The 19,728-nt window shown below is 42.4% G+C and overlaps 1 protein-coding gene across 1 annotated transcript in view; it reads left to right on the top strand.

The window, feature by feature from the left end:
* LOC102932988 (neural-cadherin) overlaps nucleotides 1-19,728 on the top strand; it is a 92,464-nt gene that overhangs the window by 64,597 nt on the left and 8,139 nt on the right. Inside the window, exons 17-29 of the mRNA XM_037892274.2 lie at nucleotides 452-735; nucleotides 1,707-3,324; nucleotides 7,132-7,225; nucleotides 9,721-9,905; nucleotides 10,499-10,731; nucleotides 11,868-12,145; nucleotides 13,706-13,920; nucleotides 14,331-14,458; nucleotides 15,453-15,580; nucleotides 15,718-15,841; nucleotides 15,935-16,115; nucleotides 18,536-18,702; nucleotides 19,023-19,287. Of these exons, the coding sequence (XP_037748202.2) occupies nucleotides 452-735; nucleotides 1,707-3,324; nucleotides 7,132-7,225; nucleotides 9,721-9,905; nucleotides 10,499-10,731; nucleotides 11,868-12,145; nucleotides 13,706-13,920; nucleotides 14,331-14,458; nucleotides 15,453-15,580; nucleotides 15,718-15,841; nucleotides 15,935-16,115; nucleotides 18,536-18,702; nucleotides 19,023-19,287 (3,900 nt within the window). The remainder of the gene's footprint in view (nucleotides 1-451; nucleotides 736-1,706; nucleotides 3,325-7,131; nucleotides 7,226-9,720; nucleotides 9,906-10,498; nucleotides 10,732-11,867; nucleotides 12,146-13,705; nucleotides 13,921-14,330; nucleotides 14,459-15,452; nucleotides 15,581-15,717; nucleotides 15,842-15,934; nucleotides 16,116-18,535; nucleotides 18,703-19,022; nucleotides 19,288-19,728) is intronic.

The raw sequence follows: 19,728 nt of genomic DNA, 5'->3' as shown, positions 1-19,728 counted from the left end.
GGGGAAACAATTAAACAAAAATAGCTTCTAGTCTTTAATAACACTACATTATTTCAGTATCAGCAAATGAATGCACATTAGACGTGTAGGGCTAACTTCTACTTGCAAACTATGCTTGTACATATAACTATGCAAAATGGAACAAAAGAGTTGCCTAACTTCGACTTGCAAACGACGCTTGTACATATAACTGTGCTTACAAACACAGAACTCTGCAGTTATTTGTTTCTTTCTGTCTTACTCACACTTTCACATACACGTTTCTGACTACAGTTACTTTTTTGTTAAGGCATAATACAGCTGCTTGTCTCTTGAAAATTTTGGCCTATTGCGTGCAAGTCAAACTACGCATCCCATTAATAAATGTCTGCTGCGGCTTTCCTGCGTGCTTTGAGAAGTATGGTATGGAACTCTATATTAGCAGTAAGTAAACATTTGCTGTTTCATACAGGTGCAAATGCCAAACTGAGGTATCAGATTACATCAGGAAATGTGAAAGGAGCTTTTGATGTTGAACCCGAAGTGGGAACCATCTTCATTACTCAGTGTCTGGACTATGAACAAGAGCAGCGTTATGAGCTCCGGCTTGTAGCCTCTGATGGGAAGTGGGAGAATCACACACTCATTGCCATCAACGTAATCAATAAGAATGACGAAGCTCCAGTGTTCACTAACAATGAGTACCATGACAGTGTCTTGGAGGAACTTACAGATCTGCCTGTTGTGGTTCTAAAGGTAAATCAGTTTGCATGAAACAGAGAGATGGGTTTTTTTGAGGGTAAATCAAACTTTTATTCATGCATAACTACATCAGTTACTGAGAGCCAGATCTCATCAGAAGAGGGTGAACCCTGACACCTGGAATCTGTAAGATTCTGGTATCCTTCTGTCTTCCATGTTTTCCAGCTATCTACATTCTTTTTATAGAACAGATTAAACAAAAAATATGTGGTGGCTGGAATTGGGTAATAAACTTAGTTACTGGCCAGTATAAATGTAAACAAACCTACTGATCCATGGTAAGAAAAGTGCAAAGGGAAGATAGACTTGTGGTTGAGACATGGGACTGAAAGTCAGAAGATCAGCTTTCTCTTCTCAACTGTCACAGGCTTCCTTTGTGACCTTGGGCAAATCACTTACTCTTGTCGCTGACTTCATTTCCATATCTGTAAAATGGGGATACATACCTACTTTACTGGGGTGTTCATCAGTATTTGTAAGGTTCTTTGAGAGCTCTGGGTGAGAAGACACTATGGAAGTGCCAAGGATATAGGTGATGATTTCCCCATCAGAGGAGTATAAGGAAGAGAAGACCCAAACTCTGACCAGTTTCTAACCCCTCCTGTCTGTTCCTATGAATCAATTTCTGTTTGCTCCTCTGGTTCAACTTCCACAGGATCTCACTGCAAATACTTGTTCAGTAGATTTTTACTATTACTTCCACCTAGCTTTTCCTGTATATTTTCCCCACTTCTTCCCAAATGCACTAGCATGCAGAATGCATTAGTCTCCCTAAACACAATCAGCTTATTTCTCCAGCCCAGCTATAACCTTTGCAGAAAGACCCAAATGACTCACGCCAACTGATGCTTACTCTTAACTGTTAACATATAGGGGCATGTTCTTTGGTAGGCCTCCATAGTACTGCAGCTTGCAGTAGAATTTTCCAGTTTTCTCTCTCTCACCCCTCCTGTGGTTTGTTCTAGGTTTCTGCAACTGACCCTGATCAAGAAGCTGACCAGAGTGCCCTTTGCTACTCTTTACATGGACACGGGGCCAATAGTGAGTTCTGCATCAACGAGTACACAGGAGAGATCTACGCAAACAAAAAGCTAGACCGTGAAAAGCGATCCATATGGCGCTTTCTTGTCCTTGCTACAGATGAAAATGGAGAGGGACTAACTGGCTTTGCAGATGTAATCATAGAGGTCAGAGATGTGAATGACAACCCACCTCTTTTCCTTTGCATGTCAGAGGGCTGCTTCATGGGGCAGGTTCCTGAAGATTCCCCAGCAGACACCCCTGTAATGGAAATGAATGCCGTAGACCTTGATGACCCCAAAGCTGGGAAGAATGCAGTACTAACTTACAGAATTATTCAAAATGTCCAAAATGAAATCAACTTCAACTTGTTTTCAATCAACCCGGTTACGGGCACCATCTGTACTGTGCTCGGATCCTTGGACCGGGAGAAGGAAGAGAAGTATCTGGTGGTGGTTGAAGGAAGGGATGGAGGCGGGCTCACTGGGACAGGCACCGCCACCATTTTGGTGTCTGATATAAATGACCACGCTCCAGTCTTTACACGGAAGATGTATACGGCTTTTGTCTCTGAAAATGCAAGTATCAACACTGAGGTCGCAATGGTGGCTGCTACGGACAGAGATGAGGGAGAAAATGCTGTGGTGACATTCAGTATCCTCGATGGGGATGATGATCGTAAATTCTCCATAGAGACAGATAAAATCAACAGACGTGGGGCTATTCGGTTGCGGAAACACCTAGACTTTGAGAAACCTCATGAGAGGGTGTTTAACCTGACCGTGAAAGCTGAAGACACTGATTTCTTCAGCATTGCTCACTGTGTTGTCTATGTGGAGGATTCCAATGACCACGCCCCTGTGTTTTATCCCCCGTTCTATGAAGTGATGGCTCTGGCTGAAGATGTGCCTCTGGGCACTAAAGTTGTGCAGGTTTCTGCTGTTGATTTAGATTCGGGGCTGAATGGAAGGTTTTTGTATCACCTGATAAACAGGTCTAACCCAAGTGGGCAGTTCTCCGTGGGTAATGATGGTTGGGTTGTAGTTGCAGGATTGCTGGATCATGAGGCTGTGACACAGCACCACCTTGTGGTCACAGCCACTGATATGGGACAACCTCGGCTGACTGGCAGTGCCACTGTTCTTGTGACTCTGCAGGATGTGAATGACAACGGGCCAGAGTTTGAGGCTCAGTATAACCCAGTCGTCTGGGAAAACACTGCTTCGCCGCAAATTGTCCAAATGAACGAGACTTCTACTTTGTTATATGCTAGAGACAGAGACACTGCTGCTAATGGAGGGCCTTTCTCCTTTCACTTACTCAGCAACTTTGGCAGCGTAACTTACTTTAACTTGCAGGATTTCAGCAATGGAAGTGCACTGCTCACTGCACTGCATACCTTTGACAGAGAAGTGCACAAGGTGTTTTACCTGCCCATTCTGATTACTGATAGCGGGACTCCTCCTATGAGCTCAACCAACACGTTAACTGTTAATATTGGGGACCAAAATGATCATCCTCATTCTGCTGGCTACATGGAATGCCTCATCTACTGCTATGATGGTAATCGATTTGGAGCTTATTTCACTGGGCTATACTCAGACCATGAGCAGCAGGCGTGCGATTCAAAGACATCTGTTCCATTCCACAAGAGCTGCTTTCCATGATACATTAGCATGTTGGTGGGGAATGCAGCTCTGCCAAAAGGTTGATTAGAACTGAAACTTGGTGTGTAAGGTCTGGTCCCAGGGGTTGGAGTTAATTGGTGTGTGGAGGAGATTGAATTTGGGGTTGAAGGAGGGTAATTGGCTTCTACCTTACGTACACGTCTATAAAACTTAAGTAAATGGTTTTCAGATGCTATTTTGTTTCCCTTTAATTACGAAATAGCTTGACTTATTTTATACTGATGTTGTTCATTTAATAATGTTGTCAAGGGCTGTGATCTGGATTCAAGTCTGAATATCCTGAGAGAGTGCTTGAAATTTGAGGTTAAACTAATCTGGCATGTTGTCTAGTTAATGTTTTAAATGTGAACCCGAATATGAACCATCTGTACCCTCTGAAAAGTTAATGCAAGCCTTGAACTGCCCAAAAACAGAAATGGAAAAAATCTTCTGTGCTGCTGTTTTTTCTGCCCTCCTTCGCTCATTGCAGCCATCATGAGGCAGGGCACCTTCCCTGACCCTCAGCTCCCCACTCCCTGATGATCTCTTGCAGTCCCCAGTCTCCTTACATAAGCCCCAAAGCAGAGTAAACTATATAAATAAGTTATGTTGTAACTGTGGGGCTTGCATCTGTGTGGTGTTGAACTCCTCCTCCCCAAATCCCACCTTGTTCCTCTGGTCACATGGCATACCCTCTAACTAGTGTTTCTGATCAGGAAGAATTTGACTTCTCTTCCTAGTAGCGCTGTCGATTAATCACAGTTACCTCACACGCGATTAACTCAAAAAATTTAATCTCGATTAAAAAAATTAATCACCGTTTTAATCGCACTGTTAAACAAGTGACTACCAATTGAAATTTATTAAATATTTTGGATGTTTTTCTACATTTTCATATATATCTTGTATTCTGTGTTGTCATTGAAATCAAAGTGTATATTTTGATTACAAATATTTGCACTGTAAAAATGATAAACAAAAGAAATAGTATTTTTCAATTCACCTCATACAAGTACCGTAGTGCAATCTCTATGTCCTGAAAGTGCAACTTCCAAATGTAGATTTTTTTGTTTTGTTACATAACTGCACTCAAAAACAAAACAAAGTAAAACTTCAGAGGCTACAAGTCCACTCAGTCCTACTTCTTGTTCAGCCAATCTCCAAGACAAAAAAGTTTGTTTACCTTTATAGGAGATAATGCTGCCCTCTTCTTATTTACAATGTCACTAGAAATTGAGAACAGGCATTTACATGGCACTTTTGTAGCCGGCATTGCAAGGCATTTAGGTGCCAGATATGCTAAACATTCGTATGCCCCTTCATGCTTCAGCCACCATTCCAGAGGACATGCTTCCATGCTGATGACGCTTGTTAAAAAAAATTAATGCATTAATTAAATTTGTGACTGAACTCCTTGTGGGAGAATTGTATGTCCCCTGCTCTGTTTTACCCGCATTCTGCCATATATTTCATGTTACCGCAGCCTTGGATGATGACCAAGCACATGTTGTTGTTTGTTTTTAATAACACTTTCACTGCAGATTTGACAAAATGCAAAGAACGTATCAATGTGAGTTTTGTAAAAATCGCTACAGCACTCGACCCAAGATTTAGGAATCTGAAGTGCCTTCCAAAATATGAGAGGGATGAGATAGGGAGCATGTTTTCAGAAGTCTTAAAAGAGCAATACTCTGATGCAGAAACTACAGAACCCAAACCACCAAAACAGAAAATCAACCTTCTGCTGGTGGCATCTGACTCAGATAATGAAAATGAACATGCATCAGTCTGCACTGCTTTGGATGGTTTTTGAGCAGAACCCATTATCAACATGGATGCATGTCCCCTGGAATGGTAGTTGAAGCATGCGCATCTGGCACGTAAATATCTTGCGACGCGGGCTACAACAATGCCATGAGAATGCCTGTTCTCGCTTTCAGATGACATTGTAAACAAGAAGTGCGCAGCATTGTCTCTTGCAAATGTAAACAAACTTGTTTGTCCGAGCGATTGGCTGAACAAGAAGCAGGACTGAGTGGACTTGCAAGCTCTTAAAATTTTACATTGTTTTATTTTTGAATGCAGTATTTTTGTAAATAATTCTATATTTGTAAGTTCAACTTTCAAGATAGAGATTGCATTACAGTACTTGTATTAGGTGAATTGAAAAATACTATTTTGTCTTTTTGCAAACACTTGTAATCAAAAATAAATATAAAGTGAGCACCGTACACTTTGTATTCTATGTTGTAATTGAAATCAATATATTTGAAAATGTAGAAAACATCCAAAAAATTTTAAATAAATGGTATTCTATTATTGTTTAACTGTGCAATTAATTGTGATTAATTTTTTTAATCGCTTGACAGCCCTACTTCCTAGGTATACTGTAGTAGAGCTGACATGATGATATGTTATAAGATGTGTATATATAGACAGTGCCAGTGTATTGGCCACAGCTATTCTACTTGACGTGTGCTTGTTATAAGGTTTAGTTTGATGTATAGAGTGAAATTTTGTGTGGCTGCTATTTGTACAAAAGGCCTTCGTCATTGTTGGCAGTCTTCAAGGGTCCGTTCTTGAACTGCAATGATGGAACATTGGATAACTTATTTCCAGTGAATTTTGGACACCACTTTGCTGTACTTCACAAGTACACAAGATGTACTTTGCTGTTTTATCAGCTCCTGTGAACTTAAATGAGGGGCTTATTTGTCTTAAGTCTATTTAAATAAAAAAGACGTACATACATTGAGGTTGTGACACATGATAAAGTAAGGAAGGCTTTACATTTCATGTTGCCTCTTGTGTTCAGGTACTCCAGGGGTTTAATATCAGTATATAATATTATGTCCTATATAATGGCTATTGCAAAATATATTTATCAAATAACTACTGTTACAGTTACAGGGCTAGCTGCACCTCTGGCTCCTTTCTTGTTTCTCTGAGTGCACCACCTCAGGTGTTGGGCTCTGGGTCTTTACCTATCTCAGGGCTCAGTTTTACAGTGCTCCCACTCTTAGACTGGGGTACAGTACCCTGTGTATCCACCATTCTTATCCCCCAAGCCAAACTGAGTTTAGACACCTGCGGTTCTTCTCTTTGGGAGCCTGTGACAGTGGTCTTCAGTGCTTGAAGAAGGCTGTTCTGTCAGAAGTATTAGCAGTAGTAACACTTTAAGACAAAACAAGATATTTAAAACGTTCTACATTTCCTTCTGTCTTACCATCTCCTGATGGTGACCTAGGCAGGGCTAACTTCTTCACCGGGGTTCTGTCTCAATTAATGCCCCATTCTTAAGTATCCTTTTTAATCCAGCCAGAGTTCTTTTAAACTTCTGTGTTCACGGGCCTTTTCCTGTTCTGGTTCAAACCAATTTTGCAGGCTGGCTGGAGACAGGCAGAGTCATCAAAGCTAATAGTTCAGAAGTGGCTTATCCTGAGCCCTTCTTTTCTTTCCTGCCTGTTTTTCCGGACAGCCTGAGTTAAACCAATATCCCCATATAGAAAACACCCCAATAACTAGGCCAATGTACAGTATTCATAAATCATTACAGAGCTGCCTTTAATTCCATCCCAAGTACTGACAGAGATTTTAGAGTTAAGGAAAGCCAGCAAAATTATAATCGGATGTTTGTTTATATACGTGTGTATAAATGTCAGATACTTTTTAGTTATGTCATTCATATGTTTAATTATGATAGGTATCTTACCCACAACTGTACTGGGCCAAGTTCACGCACCAGACAACGATGACTGGGATCACAAGACCTATCAATTTGAAGGAAAAGCATCAAGGTATTTTAAAAATAAAATAATGACCTGACAAAATGGATGACAATATTTTTTTTAAATAGAAAGAAAATATTTAAACTTTCTCTGAGAACTCACATGCCAGAGTGTATTGTGTGTTCTCTAATTTGTGTGCACACAATCTCCAAACCCCTTTCCTACATAGGAAGCCACATTATACACAGTCATATGAGCAGCTCCAGTTTGTTCCCCAGTCAGTTGTTGCCTAGGCCAGCAAATTCTGAGATGAAATGCTCATCTCCTGACAAGCGGAGTGCCTTTAATCACTCCTCAGGCAACCAGAAGCCTCACTGGCCAATTAAGGAGTTGCATTGGTGTATTCAGAGGTGAGTTGGGATTCCTTCATCCTTTTTCAGAAGGATTGTGGCTGCAACATGGGATTTTGGTGAGGGAAAGGGGGAAGTGTAATAATTTCAGGAGTAATTGCATATTGCCAGAAACAGGGGTACCGCTGCTGGATCAGGACATTTCATTAGCAGTGGTTATCTTCTGCCTTCGTGACAACTTAGGATCCCACTCTGTCAAGAGCCCTGTACTATGCACAGACGCCTGACTAATGAGTTGGAATGCCATCCCATAGTCCCTGTGTACAGTCTTATCCAATGCCAGTGCCATTGGTCCACAGCATAAATACAGTTCCCTAACACCCTGCTCCACCCCTGGAGAAGTGGTGTTTTGGTGCCCGCACTTTGTTTTTGAGGGCCTGTCTATACTGGGAGCTTTTGCATCTGTGTAGCTAGATTGATGAGGTTTGCACCAGTGCAGAACAGAGGTGACTTGCAACAGTGCAACTTGGCTGTTTTGGCAGAGGGCAGCTGCACCAATGCAAGTCACTTTTTTTTATACCAGTGCATCTATACTAGGGGTTTGCACTCATACGGCTACATCAGTCTAGTGACATAGTGCAAAGTCCTCAGTGCAGAACGAGATCTTTGATCCACAGGGAAAGGTAAACAGAGGCAGGCCATGGTACTTGTTATTTGGGGGTGTGCACTGCAGCCTGAGGGTGGTAGACTGTGAGCAGCTAGGAGGTAGCATAATTTTTTTTTATTTTAATGAAGCTGCTGCCGAATCTAGGCATCTTGCTATAGAATTTAGGTCTACTTTGCTATAGAATACGCAGATCTTTGACTATGGCCTTGTGGACACACTAAGGGCTCAGTTCTGCACTGCGTCTGAGCTCTGTTTACAAGCAGTGGAAAGGAGATGGCTCCCCGACTCTGTGCCACCCAGTCCCAGACGGAGTTAGAGCAACTTGGAGTCCTGCTTTAGTTTATGCCACTGTTTTGCGGTTTCTAAGGGCCTTGCACCAATGGAGGAGAAGCGTAACCAGGGCCGGCTCTAGGCACCAGCAAAGCAAGCCCGTGTTTGGGGTGGCACAGTTCCAGGGGCGGCGTTCCGGCCACCCCCCCCTTTTTTTTTTCTCCTTCCCAGACCCGCTCAGTCAACTAATGAGCCCCTGCATGGGGCGGGGCGGCGGGCTCAGCGCAGGGGTCCCGGCCTGGGGCAGTCCCTGCCCTGGCCCCCTGCTGCCGGGGGAACAGGGAAATGCAGCTCCTCCCCCCCGCCCACCCCTGCCTCACATGTCACAAGTGGTGGAGGAGCCAGAGCCGAGTGGAGCAGAGCCCGGGATTGGGGCAGGACCCATGGCCAGTAAGGGACCCGCTGCCCCGGACGGCTGGGCGGGTGCCCCTGGTCCACCCCCCAGGCCACTCTGTCAGTTACCGTCCCCTCTGCGGGGGTGGGGCTGGGTTTGAGATCAGGCTGGGGGCCCACAGGCGGGATGTACAGCTCCGAGCACCTCACTCCAAACACTGCTATAGCATTACGCATTCTTTTAACGTTACCAGAATCAGTGGCTTCTAGTGAGCACAGTTTCTCAAAACTGAAATTACTAAAAAATTATTTGAGGTCCATCATGTCTCAAAATCGTTTGTCAGGACTCGCATTAATTTCAATTGAAAGTACCATTGCAAAAAATTTAGATTAAAAACCAGTTCAGTTCATATAAATTCTTTTAATTTATGAGAAACTGGGTGCACCGGAAGACACTAACATTTTTCATTACAATGTATAGTTGAACCCAAACTGTTTGTAATTGTGATTTTATTAAAATTAAATGAGTACACTAGTAGGAAATTGTTTTATTTCACTAACTGCACATTCTCTATTTTCATTTTAAAAAAATTTAAATTGTCAAAAACAAAACAAAACAAAAATTGGAAAGTGCAAACGTGTAAAAGCCTAAAAAAAAGGGGGGGGGGGATTTTTTTGCTTGGGGCTGCAAAAAACCTATAGCCGGCCCTGAGTGTAACATAGTTCTGCTCCACCCTGGTTCCTCGCTCTTCTTTCACCAGAGGTGAGGGGGTAGATCTGTTATGTCTGTCAGCTTTACACCAGGGGAATTCTCCACAAAATCTGGTCTTGCTGTGAATAGAACTTATTCTTTGCCTTTTCTTTTCAAATAATTTCTGTTGCAGGTACTTTATCCTCAATGATAACTCAGGTTTTCTGACTGTTAAAGAAGGTACCCCAACAGGAACTTACAATGTAAGAGTGAAAGTTACTGATGGTATCTGGCCAGATGTGGTCTCGACAGTAAAGGTGGTTGTGAAGGAAATCAAAGATGATGCCATCCGTAATGCTGGGTCTATACGAATAAATGGTAAAATAATGTATTTTTGTGTCTGCAGTATTTCAGCTGCCCCCTTTATGTTAGTGCTGGGTAACTTTGACCTCTTATTAGTCTGCTTAATTATTAGATATCTGTGTTGAATATGCTTAATATTCCTCTAAGTAGAGATCTGAAAAATGTACACACGTACTCTGCTCTGTTTTCTTTTTCCTCTGGTACATAGAGGGGGGTCAGAAGACACTGCAATAAATGTTGTATTCTAGGGTAAAACAAAGATGAGTTCCACACTGACAGTGCAACCACGTATTTATATTGCAAATAGAATTTGTTTGAATAACTCTAGTAAAAAAAAAAAATCCTTCTAAAGATATTCCTGATTTAAAGAGAATTAAAATAAACATAATGACTGAATAAATAAGCCCCCGCAGTGCAAACCATTGAGCAGAAACCAGTATGAAAAATTTCAGAGCCCAAAGGTAAAAAGTCTCTCAGTGCCAAGAGAATGGAGTCAGATGTGCAAACTTAACTATTTTGGTCTCTGCTGCTCCCATTATAATTGAACGTCATATGATTGTCCTCGATCTCAAAGTTGAGTGTGTTGTTTTTTAAATTGTTTGTTACAGATATCACTGCAGAGGATTTTATATCTCAGTCTTCTGAGAGAGAAAGTAAATACAACCAAATGAAGAAACTACTTTCAGAAATCATACCAGCTCAACTTGAAAATATCCACATTTTCAGTGTCTTGAATAACCCAGGTCAAACCCGAGGCATTGATGTTTGGTTTACAGTTTCTGGACCACCATATTATAAAGCAGAAAAACTTAACGGCAATGTGGCAGTGTCTAAAGCACGGGTATGTGGCTTTCAACTCATTGAGTTAATTAAAATCTTGCATCTATAATCTAGTGAAAATGTTGGCACAGAATCATTGATTTTTTTTTGAGAGAGAGAGAGAAAGATTGTGTGTTGCAATATTTGAGCAAAAAATTTCTTTATTAGTTTAGCCAAAAGTTTCAGATATAGGTGCTTAAAGTTCAGACCCATAATCCATATTTAGGCATCCAAATAGTATGACCTAATTTTCAGAGTTGCAGACTTTGATGGGAGCTGAGGGTGTTCAGCACCTCTGAATGTCAAACCACTCCTTTACTTGCATAACTTTAGGCACTCAAATTTGAATATTTTGCCCTTGGAATACTGTACTTCCTTTAGGAGTATGTGTCTCAGAACACGTATCTTCTACAGAGACTATGAAATCCTCCATAAGTGATGCATATGGTTGGTTTTTTATGCACACGGTTCTTGGTGTTCTGCTTTATTTCCTCGGCCCATGTATTGAAATGTTCCGTAACTAGAATGCACAAAATTACTCAGTCAAAAGATCCATTTTTCTACAATAAGAAAGCAGAGTGGTAAAATAACCTTTTCCCTTCAGAGAAAAATGTGAGCTGAAAATTAAACACACCAAATCACTCCTTCAAATAAAATCTAATAAGCAGCTAAGTGACTTGATATGTTGGGAGCATGCGCTTTGGCAATGCAACATGGACTGGAACCTCTTGCTATCAGGCTATTTACTGTTGTTGCCCTTTACAACTACTTAATCTCAGTCTGATTTTAGAGAGCAAGTGTCCAGGGCGCAAAGAGAGAGAGAGTATTTGGGATCTTTTGTTATCAGAGCTGAATAAAATTACTCAGCTAAAAAAAAAAAGTGAAATTCTTCACAAATTATTTAATAAATTCTCAATCAGTTCAAGTTAAAACAGTCCCAGTAAGGAAGCAGGGACAACTTTCATGGCTAGTGGTGGGGTCTGTAGGCAGGTTAATGGCGCACTGGCAGGGACACTCACGCTGCTACTGCTCAGGCTCCACCTGTTCTGTGGATAAATCAGATTTTGGTTTCCCACAGTGTGATTCTCATACTGTCTTCAGCATTAAGCTTCTTCCCGCGGGAAAAGGCAGATTAATAAAACTAACTTTCTTTTCCAGCTGGAAATCATCTTGGATATAAGGATCACCCAGATTGGCATAGATGAGTGTGTGACTGCAAACTGCACTCATAGCACTGGATGTGTCAGCAGGTACAATTATAGTCATGTCCCCACAATAATTACTGCTGGAAGTGTCTCACTGGCATCTGTGATGGTCCTGAATAGTGCCCAGTGCACCTGTGCAGCTAGAGAAAGCCAGCATCTCTTCTGCTCCTCATACCGGACAAACCCATGTCTCAATGGTGGCACGTGTATAGACACTGACTTGGGCTACAGGTTAGTAAAACTTTTCATGCTGCTCAGAACTTCGTCTAACTCAAAATGGGTGAGAAAGGGGCTCAGAGAAGCAAATCAACATTCATCACTTCTCAAAAGGCAGATCTGGCTGGATATACTTGATTTTGTTCTTGCGAACAGATTTCTCATCTTGCTGATGGCTACTTAGGATCATCATCATCCTCAAAAGGCAGAAAGCATGCAAGTTGCACTGGCCTCCCTTAACTTGGAGGTCTGAGAAGCTCATGTTTGTGCAATCTAGATGCATTTTATTAGTCAGTCACTTCAACCAGTACCACAGCATGTCACTTACAGACTCTCTCACAGGCACAAACTCCTTGCTTTCCATGTTATTTTCTTTTAATTACTAAACTTTAATACCCAGCATATTGTCAAACATGGAAGTGAGGAAAGAGTAATACACACACATACCTTGATCCCAAAGTGTGTGTGCAGATTTATATCACCCCCCACTTACATTTAGCTATCTCTGTGGTGGAAAGGCAGCAGCAACTGCCCAATAGTTCTCTCTCCCTCTGCCTGACAGTGCAAATCAAGGTATCTAACTGAACCTGCAGAGACCCTGTCCATGGTAAAGCCCACATCCAATGCTAATATGCTGCTCAAATGTATTAAACATAGAACAATCTTGCTACAGAGGAACATAGTTTTTTCACAGCCTCCTGCCATTATCATTCACTCACATCAGAGACTTGGACCATGGATAGATCCTTCCCCACCTCATTTCCTTTGTTGTCATTTGTAGGGGTTTGCCCTTTGCCCCACCTGTCTCTTCGGGTACTGTAGTGTATAGGAACTGAATAGTACAACAGATGCTCAATCTTCCTCTCTTCCATTATACTTCTTTCCCATTAACAACCCTTCCACTACCTGTATTCCTACTATTCCTATTGAAATCTCTTGAGCCTCCATGGAAAAAAAAGCTCTTCACATCTGTTTTTGTAATATAAATAAAGCAGATATAATTAAATATTTCAAAACAGTGAGCCTGCCATCATCCTAGTGGCTTGTAAGTTGTATCCCTTTCCCTGCTTCATTCATCTGTTTTGCCTGTTTAGATTGTAAGCTCTTGAGAGAAGGGATTCTCATCCTGTGTGTATAGCATCCAGCAGATTTGAGGTACTACACTAATATATACACAATAATCCACAAATCCGATAACTAGTAAGATATCCTCTCTTTCTCTCCCTCTGAGTGATATTAAAGAGTTAATAACAGGAGGGTATTGTGAGGTCTTATATATTACGATGGTTTAACTATTTTTTCACAAAAAATCCTTTATGTACATAACATGAAGTATTACCTAAAGCTAAACTGTGCTTGTAAAAATAAATGAACTAAGTACAGTTTGATGCATAAGCTTTGATTGTGATTATTCACTTGTTTGTTCTCCACGTGGTGATCTGCAGTGTCTCCCCCATTCATTAGTGTGAGTTAGCATGGTTTGTGCTGTATATTAAGGATCATTTCCTTAAGGGTTATATTCTGAGTTTTCAGCATGGAGAAAAAACAAATTAAAGTTTTTCTTTACTTTTATAGCTGTAAATGCCCTGCAACTTTTGATGGGCCTGAGTGCCAGCAAACAAAACGTACCTTCAGAGGGCATGGTTATGCATGGTTCCCTCCCATCAAGCCTTGCTTTGAGAGCCGTATCTCACTGGAATTTATTACTGACGTGGCTGATGGCCTTCTGTTGTACAATGGACCACTAGCACGTGTTCATCCTGGAGAAGTGGAAGACTTCATTGCTTTAGGTTAAAATCTTTAACAGGTTCACTTTCTGCATGAGTGCATGCATACATGTACAACTCAGGTTTTTATTTACCGTCTTGTACTTTTTTTGTCTCTTAAAAAAGAGAAAAAAGCATTAAAAATTTTTCTTGGCAAACGAGGAGCATTCAAAACAACTTACCAGCACTTCCAGTTCATTCTATGTACTGTTATTCCTTGCCCTGCAGGCTAAGTGGTTTTAATGCTAGTGAAAAAATGCAGTTTAAAAAGACTCATGATATCTGGGACAGCGCTAATCTGCATCTCATTCCCAGACTAAAAAACTCCTTAAACTGAAACTGAATTGGTAGTTTTTAGTTCATGTGGATTTTAATACTTATGTGGTTGACTTTTGGACAGGAGAAGGCTTCTTCAATAACTGTTTCTTTTCCAGAGCTTTCTGACAGTGTCCCATCCCTGACTCTGAGTCATGGCTCTGGGGTACTCTTCCTGCAGTTGTCTCAGAAAGTTAATGTTGCAGATCGCCACTGGCATAATATAAAAATCATAAGTGATGGAAAGGCAAGTATAAAAACAACCCTTTAAAGCCTTTGGTTCATCTGGATATCATTTCAAGATAAGATTCCTGCTTTTAGAATAATGTCCCTTACCCCACCCCCAATGGCCATGGCATCAGCTTCAGCAGGCATTACAGACTTTCAGCTTTGTCACCCATCCTTTTTATCAGGGAGGCAGCATTGTCTAGTGATTATACCACAGGGCTGGGGTAATCTGATTACTCATATTCCATTCCTGACTTGCTGGAGTGACCTGGGGCAAATTCCTTCATTGCTCTGGGCTGGACTCTGGACCACCAATTTCAATTATGCCACTTACACAGAGTAAAGTGAAGCTAAAGAGGCTGGAGATTGCACAGAAGAAATTCTTCAATACTATGGTAATCTCTGCTGTTCTGAAGCTGATGGAGGTGACTCCACCGCCATCTGTGCTGGAACCTGAGAGAGGGAGAGGGAGGGACCAATGACCAGTTGGCTGAAACTCCTGGAGTCTTGATCAGCCTCTGCTTTTCACTGTACCCACAGCTCTGTTTGGGCACAGGGGAAAATCAAAACTTCTATGTCTGGTTCTTCATCTATAGCAGGGGTTCTCAAACTGGGGGTCAGGACCCCTCAGGGGGTCACGAGGTTATTACATGGGGGGAGGTCACGAGCTGTCAGCTTCCACCCCAAACTCCGCTTTGCCTCCAGCATTTATAATGGTGTTAAATATATTTTAAAGTGTTTTTAATTTGTGGGGGGGGGGGGTTGCACTCAGAGGCTTGCGATGTGAAAGGGGTCATCAGTACAAAAGTTTGAGAACCACTGATCCATAGAATAGGAATGCTAATGTATAATTACCCACCTCTGAGATCTGCAGGTAAAAACTCATTATTATGTTAATACATTTTTCCTGAATTTTAACTTGTAGTTAATGGCACTGGCCTGTTGTGTAAGTGGTGAAAAATCTGAAATTAAAAAACAATTTGATCTTTAATGTAACGCATTTTCCACTCTAGAAAGTGCAGCTGATCCTTGACCACTGCGTAAACGTTTCAGTTAAAGATGATGATGGCATCCTTAAGGAAATCTCCCAGATGGATCCGTCTGCATGTGAAATTTCAGAAGAGACTCCAGGAAATGAGAGGTAAAAACAAAACAGATGACACAACCACAAAAGAACCAAGAAAGAAAAGGAAAAACACCAAGTTACTGTTAATCTAGGTTGACCGCCTACTAATTCTTTCCTTTTTTTCCCCTCCTCCCCACTGCAAATGCTGGCAGGTTCCTCAATGTTCACCAACCCTTACAGCTGGGTGGAGTTAAGAAGGCCTTGCCATACCGTAATTCACAAAAGCACTTCAAAGGGTTTGTTGGCTGTATACGGAATGTCATCATTGACAGCAAGGTAAAAGTGTCAGGAAATAGTTCTTTGGGGCAATATTTTTAACTGCAGCTGCCTAAGGTGGTGTTTTTCCCTCCCCCTCCCCCCCCCTTCTAGGTCTATGATTTGGAGCACCCTGCAGAGTCCTTAAACACTGAGCCAGGCTGTACTATGACTGATGAAATGTGTCTCAAAGCTGGGGCCCTCTCCTGTGGTATTCATGGCAAGTGCATTGGTGAATGGGGCTCTTTTAATTGTGGCTGTTACCCTGGATATGCTGGATCAAAATGTGACAAAGGTACAGTTAGTCTTGGAGAGAAATGAAGCATGGGAATCTTTGGGAATAGGCAGTAGATATACCATGGTACAGAATTTGTTTAATTTGATAGCAGTTGGTTGGAGCCAGTAGCTAAGTAATGCAATGCCTTGCTCTGTGAAAGGTTTGGACTTGCAGATACTGAAGTACTTATGTTCACTTGTTGCACAAAGGAAGTGTCACAATGAGGGTCTTAGCAGGACTTCATTTACCTCTTTTGTGGTTTCATTCTGTGAGCAACATCTGACTGGGAATGAGAGATGGGAGGATTTGCAGGGTTTTTTTGTGGCTCATGCCCCCATTTCTTTCAAGCTTGGTTCTGATTCTTGTTGTAAAACGAAGTTCAGCGAATACTGCACCTTTCAGCATCCTGGTGGCTATAGGCGAGAGGAAGGATGACACAGGAGTTAAGTCACTATCTTGGAGACGCAGGTTCAATCTGCCTGCGCTGCCACACTTCCCATGTGATCTGGGGAAAGTCCAAGTTAGTTACCAAGAACGGAATAGGTGAACAAGCACTTGAAGAAAGAATGCTCACTGCTCTCCAGTAACTGGTTCTTCAGGATGTTGTCCACACAGGTGCCACGACCCACACTCCCACTGGGTGCTAATCAGAGCTCTCTTCTTATGGGGTTCTCACTGGTAAAGGAACTGAGCGTGGGTTTCAGCCACTGTCCCCTGTGCACTCAGCTGTGGCAAGGGACAAGATGGCTGGGGCCGCCAGTGCAGCCCCAACAAATAATGCTGTTCAAAAGAATCTGATCTCATGAGCTTGGGGAGCACACACTGAGTGGAATTCCTGTTGGCAGCACATCTTGAAGAACCACAGCTACTGTAGGGTGAATAATTGTGCTGTGTTCTCTCTACTAGGTCTATGTGAAGTATATTATGGGGATCGCACCCTTCATAGCTTGTGTAGGATGAGCTTATTGTACACACCAGGGGCTCCTTGCATCTCTCCATTTCCCGCCCCGCCCCCCAAGCTCTCTGTGTGCCACCCTCCCATCCCCCTCTAGTTCAGGGATTCCCTTCAATCCCCCCAATCTCTTTCCTGCTAGATGTCTGCCTGCCTCCAATCTCCCCCTCTTCTTCTACCAGTTTCCCCCATTCTTCTCCCATATCAGAGACTCTGTGTGCACCCCCATTTCCATTCCCCCTCAGACCTCCATGGCATCAGCACTGTATGCCCCAGACCAGGATTCCCCATTTGCCCCAAAATGCCAGGGGCTGTATTTTCCCCCTTTATCCCCATACCACAGTCCTCCAACCCTATCCCCCACTAGGGGTTCTCTGTATTTCCCAATCCTCCCTCCACCTATTCCAGCATTCCCCATTCATACAGCAAACATAGTACCTATCTTTAAAATGGGAAACAAAGAGGACCTGGGGAATTTTCAACCAGTCAGTCTAACTTCGATACCTGGAAAGATACTGGAACAAATTATTAAACAATTCATTTGTAAGCACCTAGAGGATAATAAAGTGATAGATAATAGCCAATATGAATTTGTTAAGAACAAATTTTGACACATCAACTGAATTCCCTTCTTTGGCGGGGTTACTGGCCTAGTAGATGAGGGGAAGGAGTAGAAGTGATATATCTTTTCAATAAGGCTTTTGACACAGTCGCACTTTGACATTTTCATAGACAAACTAGGGAAATATGGTCTAGCAGCTCACAAGTGCAGCCACATTGATTCACAGACATTCCTTCACAGATGTGCAGAACACAAACAGCAATAATCCATTATCACAAAGCTACCCAAGAATATAATAGAAAGTAGCCATTCTGATACAATATACCTTTTGGGGTAACCTTCCACTGCTATGAGAACAGTGGCTGGCTAAAAGGTGCCAGATTAGTTATTAATAACCTTTTTAAGATGTAAATCCTGGCTGTATGTGATACCACCTCCCTATGCCTTGCCTTGCCGAGGTTCTGTGCTGTGATACACCCATATTTTAGGGATTCTACCATTGCCTCCCATCTCACCCACTGCTTGGGCCTTCACTGTGACAAGTTTTGCAACATGAAACTCATCTCCCTGATGTCCACCCTTATCTCTTTCCTTGCTTTAAAACCCCACTGACGTTTTTAAGTTTCATAATTGTTTTTTAGATCACTTTTGGCTTTTTGTGTGCTATAATGCCCTCTCCAGTTCCCATACTTGCTATTTTTATCTGCTCTAACTTTTGAGAGAGTGGCTTAGAGTCTGCGTAGCTGTGTAGCTTTGTGTTCCACAACACCCGAAGCACCTTGGCCAGAGTTTCTTTTGAACTAAAATCCTTATCTTGAGGGTTAGTTTATCTCTTCAGAGCTCTGTGTGTGTACAAAAGGTAAGGTCTGTGTGAGTGCCAAATATTAAGATGTTACATTTATATTTTCCATGTGTTATGTTTAGTTCTCCTGGAGTGGGCCTTTGGAAGGGACAGCTGGATTCATTATGAACTGAAAAGATTTCCTAGTGCCCACATTACCCAGGTCCAGCTCATGGTACGCACCCGTGTTTCCTTCAGCACTCTTCTCAGCATGGCATCAGCAGACGGGAGTGAATACATCAGATTGGAGGTAAACAATCCAAATGCTGTTCTGTCAGTGGTGTTCGCTTGTGCCACTGCACTGTGATCAAAAAGAAGCTTCTTCTGAATATTTAAAGGTGCCTGTTCCTCAAAAGAAGAAGGGCAGGGCTTGACGCTTTGAGTAACGATTCTCATGCATGGAAGTTCTGTCTTTCCTTAGAAATAAATGTAGCTAGCGCAGTGCTGCTTGGCCACGCAGGGAACACTTCCCACTGACTAGAATTTGTGGCTTATATTCCGATGTTTGGACATGTATTCCTGGTATAAGTGTGAACGTTATTAAAGGTCTCTTCCCCTGTGTTCCCGTAGGTGGTTGATGGACATTTTGGTGTTAATTTCAATTTGGGGGACAAAGAACAGCATCTGAAACTGAGCACATTACGCATAGACAACGGCCAGTGGGTTCTGCTGACTCTGGAGCGCTATTACAATGAGTTTACCTTGCGTCTTAATAATGGCGGAGGGGATCGTGAAGTGACCTCCTTTGTGGGTGCGAACAGATGGTTCGAAATGGACTTGGCAAGCATTGTGCTAGGAAACCGCTTTCCTAACCACTCAGAGAGTGATTTCCAAGGTAGGTGACACATGAACCATGGAAATGACATGTTCAGGAATAATGAGACTCCAGGCCCCACATAGACATATCCACCGAAGGCTGGAGTGTCCCTGGAATGCAGGATCTGGCCTCTGGCTGGAAGTTCAGAGCTAATGCCTTGCCCCTCCGTTCACCAAATCATGCCCTGCTACTGATGTAAATCAGATTTTTGATATTTTGCACTGTAGACATTGGCAGAGTAAAGCAAGAATTAGTGGCGTTCGAATCCCTGCTCTCTGGGCCTGGAGGGAGGAGAACAACACTGAGATTGTCCCAACCTTTCCCCCCCATGCCTGAGGGGAGGGGAGGATCCATATTAGAATATTTACTGCAGGGTGTGAGGTGGGAGGTTCTGCACAGAACTTCACTACCCTGCCTCCATGGTTGGGCTGGATGGAGGTGCAGCTCTGTCTGTCAAGT

Source organism: Chelonia mydas, chromosome 2 (genome assembly GCF_015237465.2).
Source record: "Chelonia mydas isolate rCheMyd1 chromosome 2, rCheMyd1.pri.v2, whole genome shotgun sequence".
In the NCBI taxonomy this organism is placed as follows: domain Eukaryota; kingdom Metazoa; phylum Chordata; order Testudines; family Cheloniidae; genus Chelonia; species Chelonia mydas.
The sequence above is the reverse complement of the archived record's forward strand: the minus strand, read 5'-3'. Positions and strand labels throughout refer to the sequence as shown.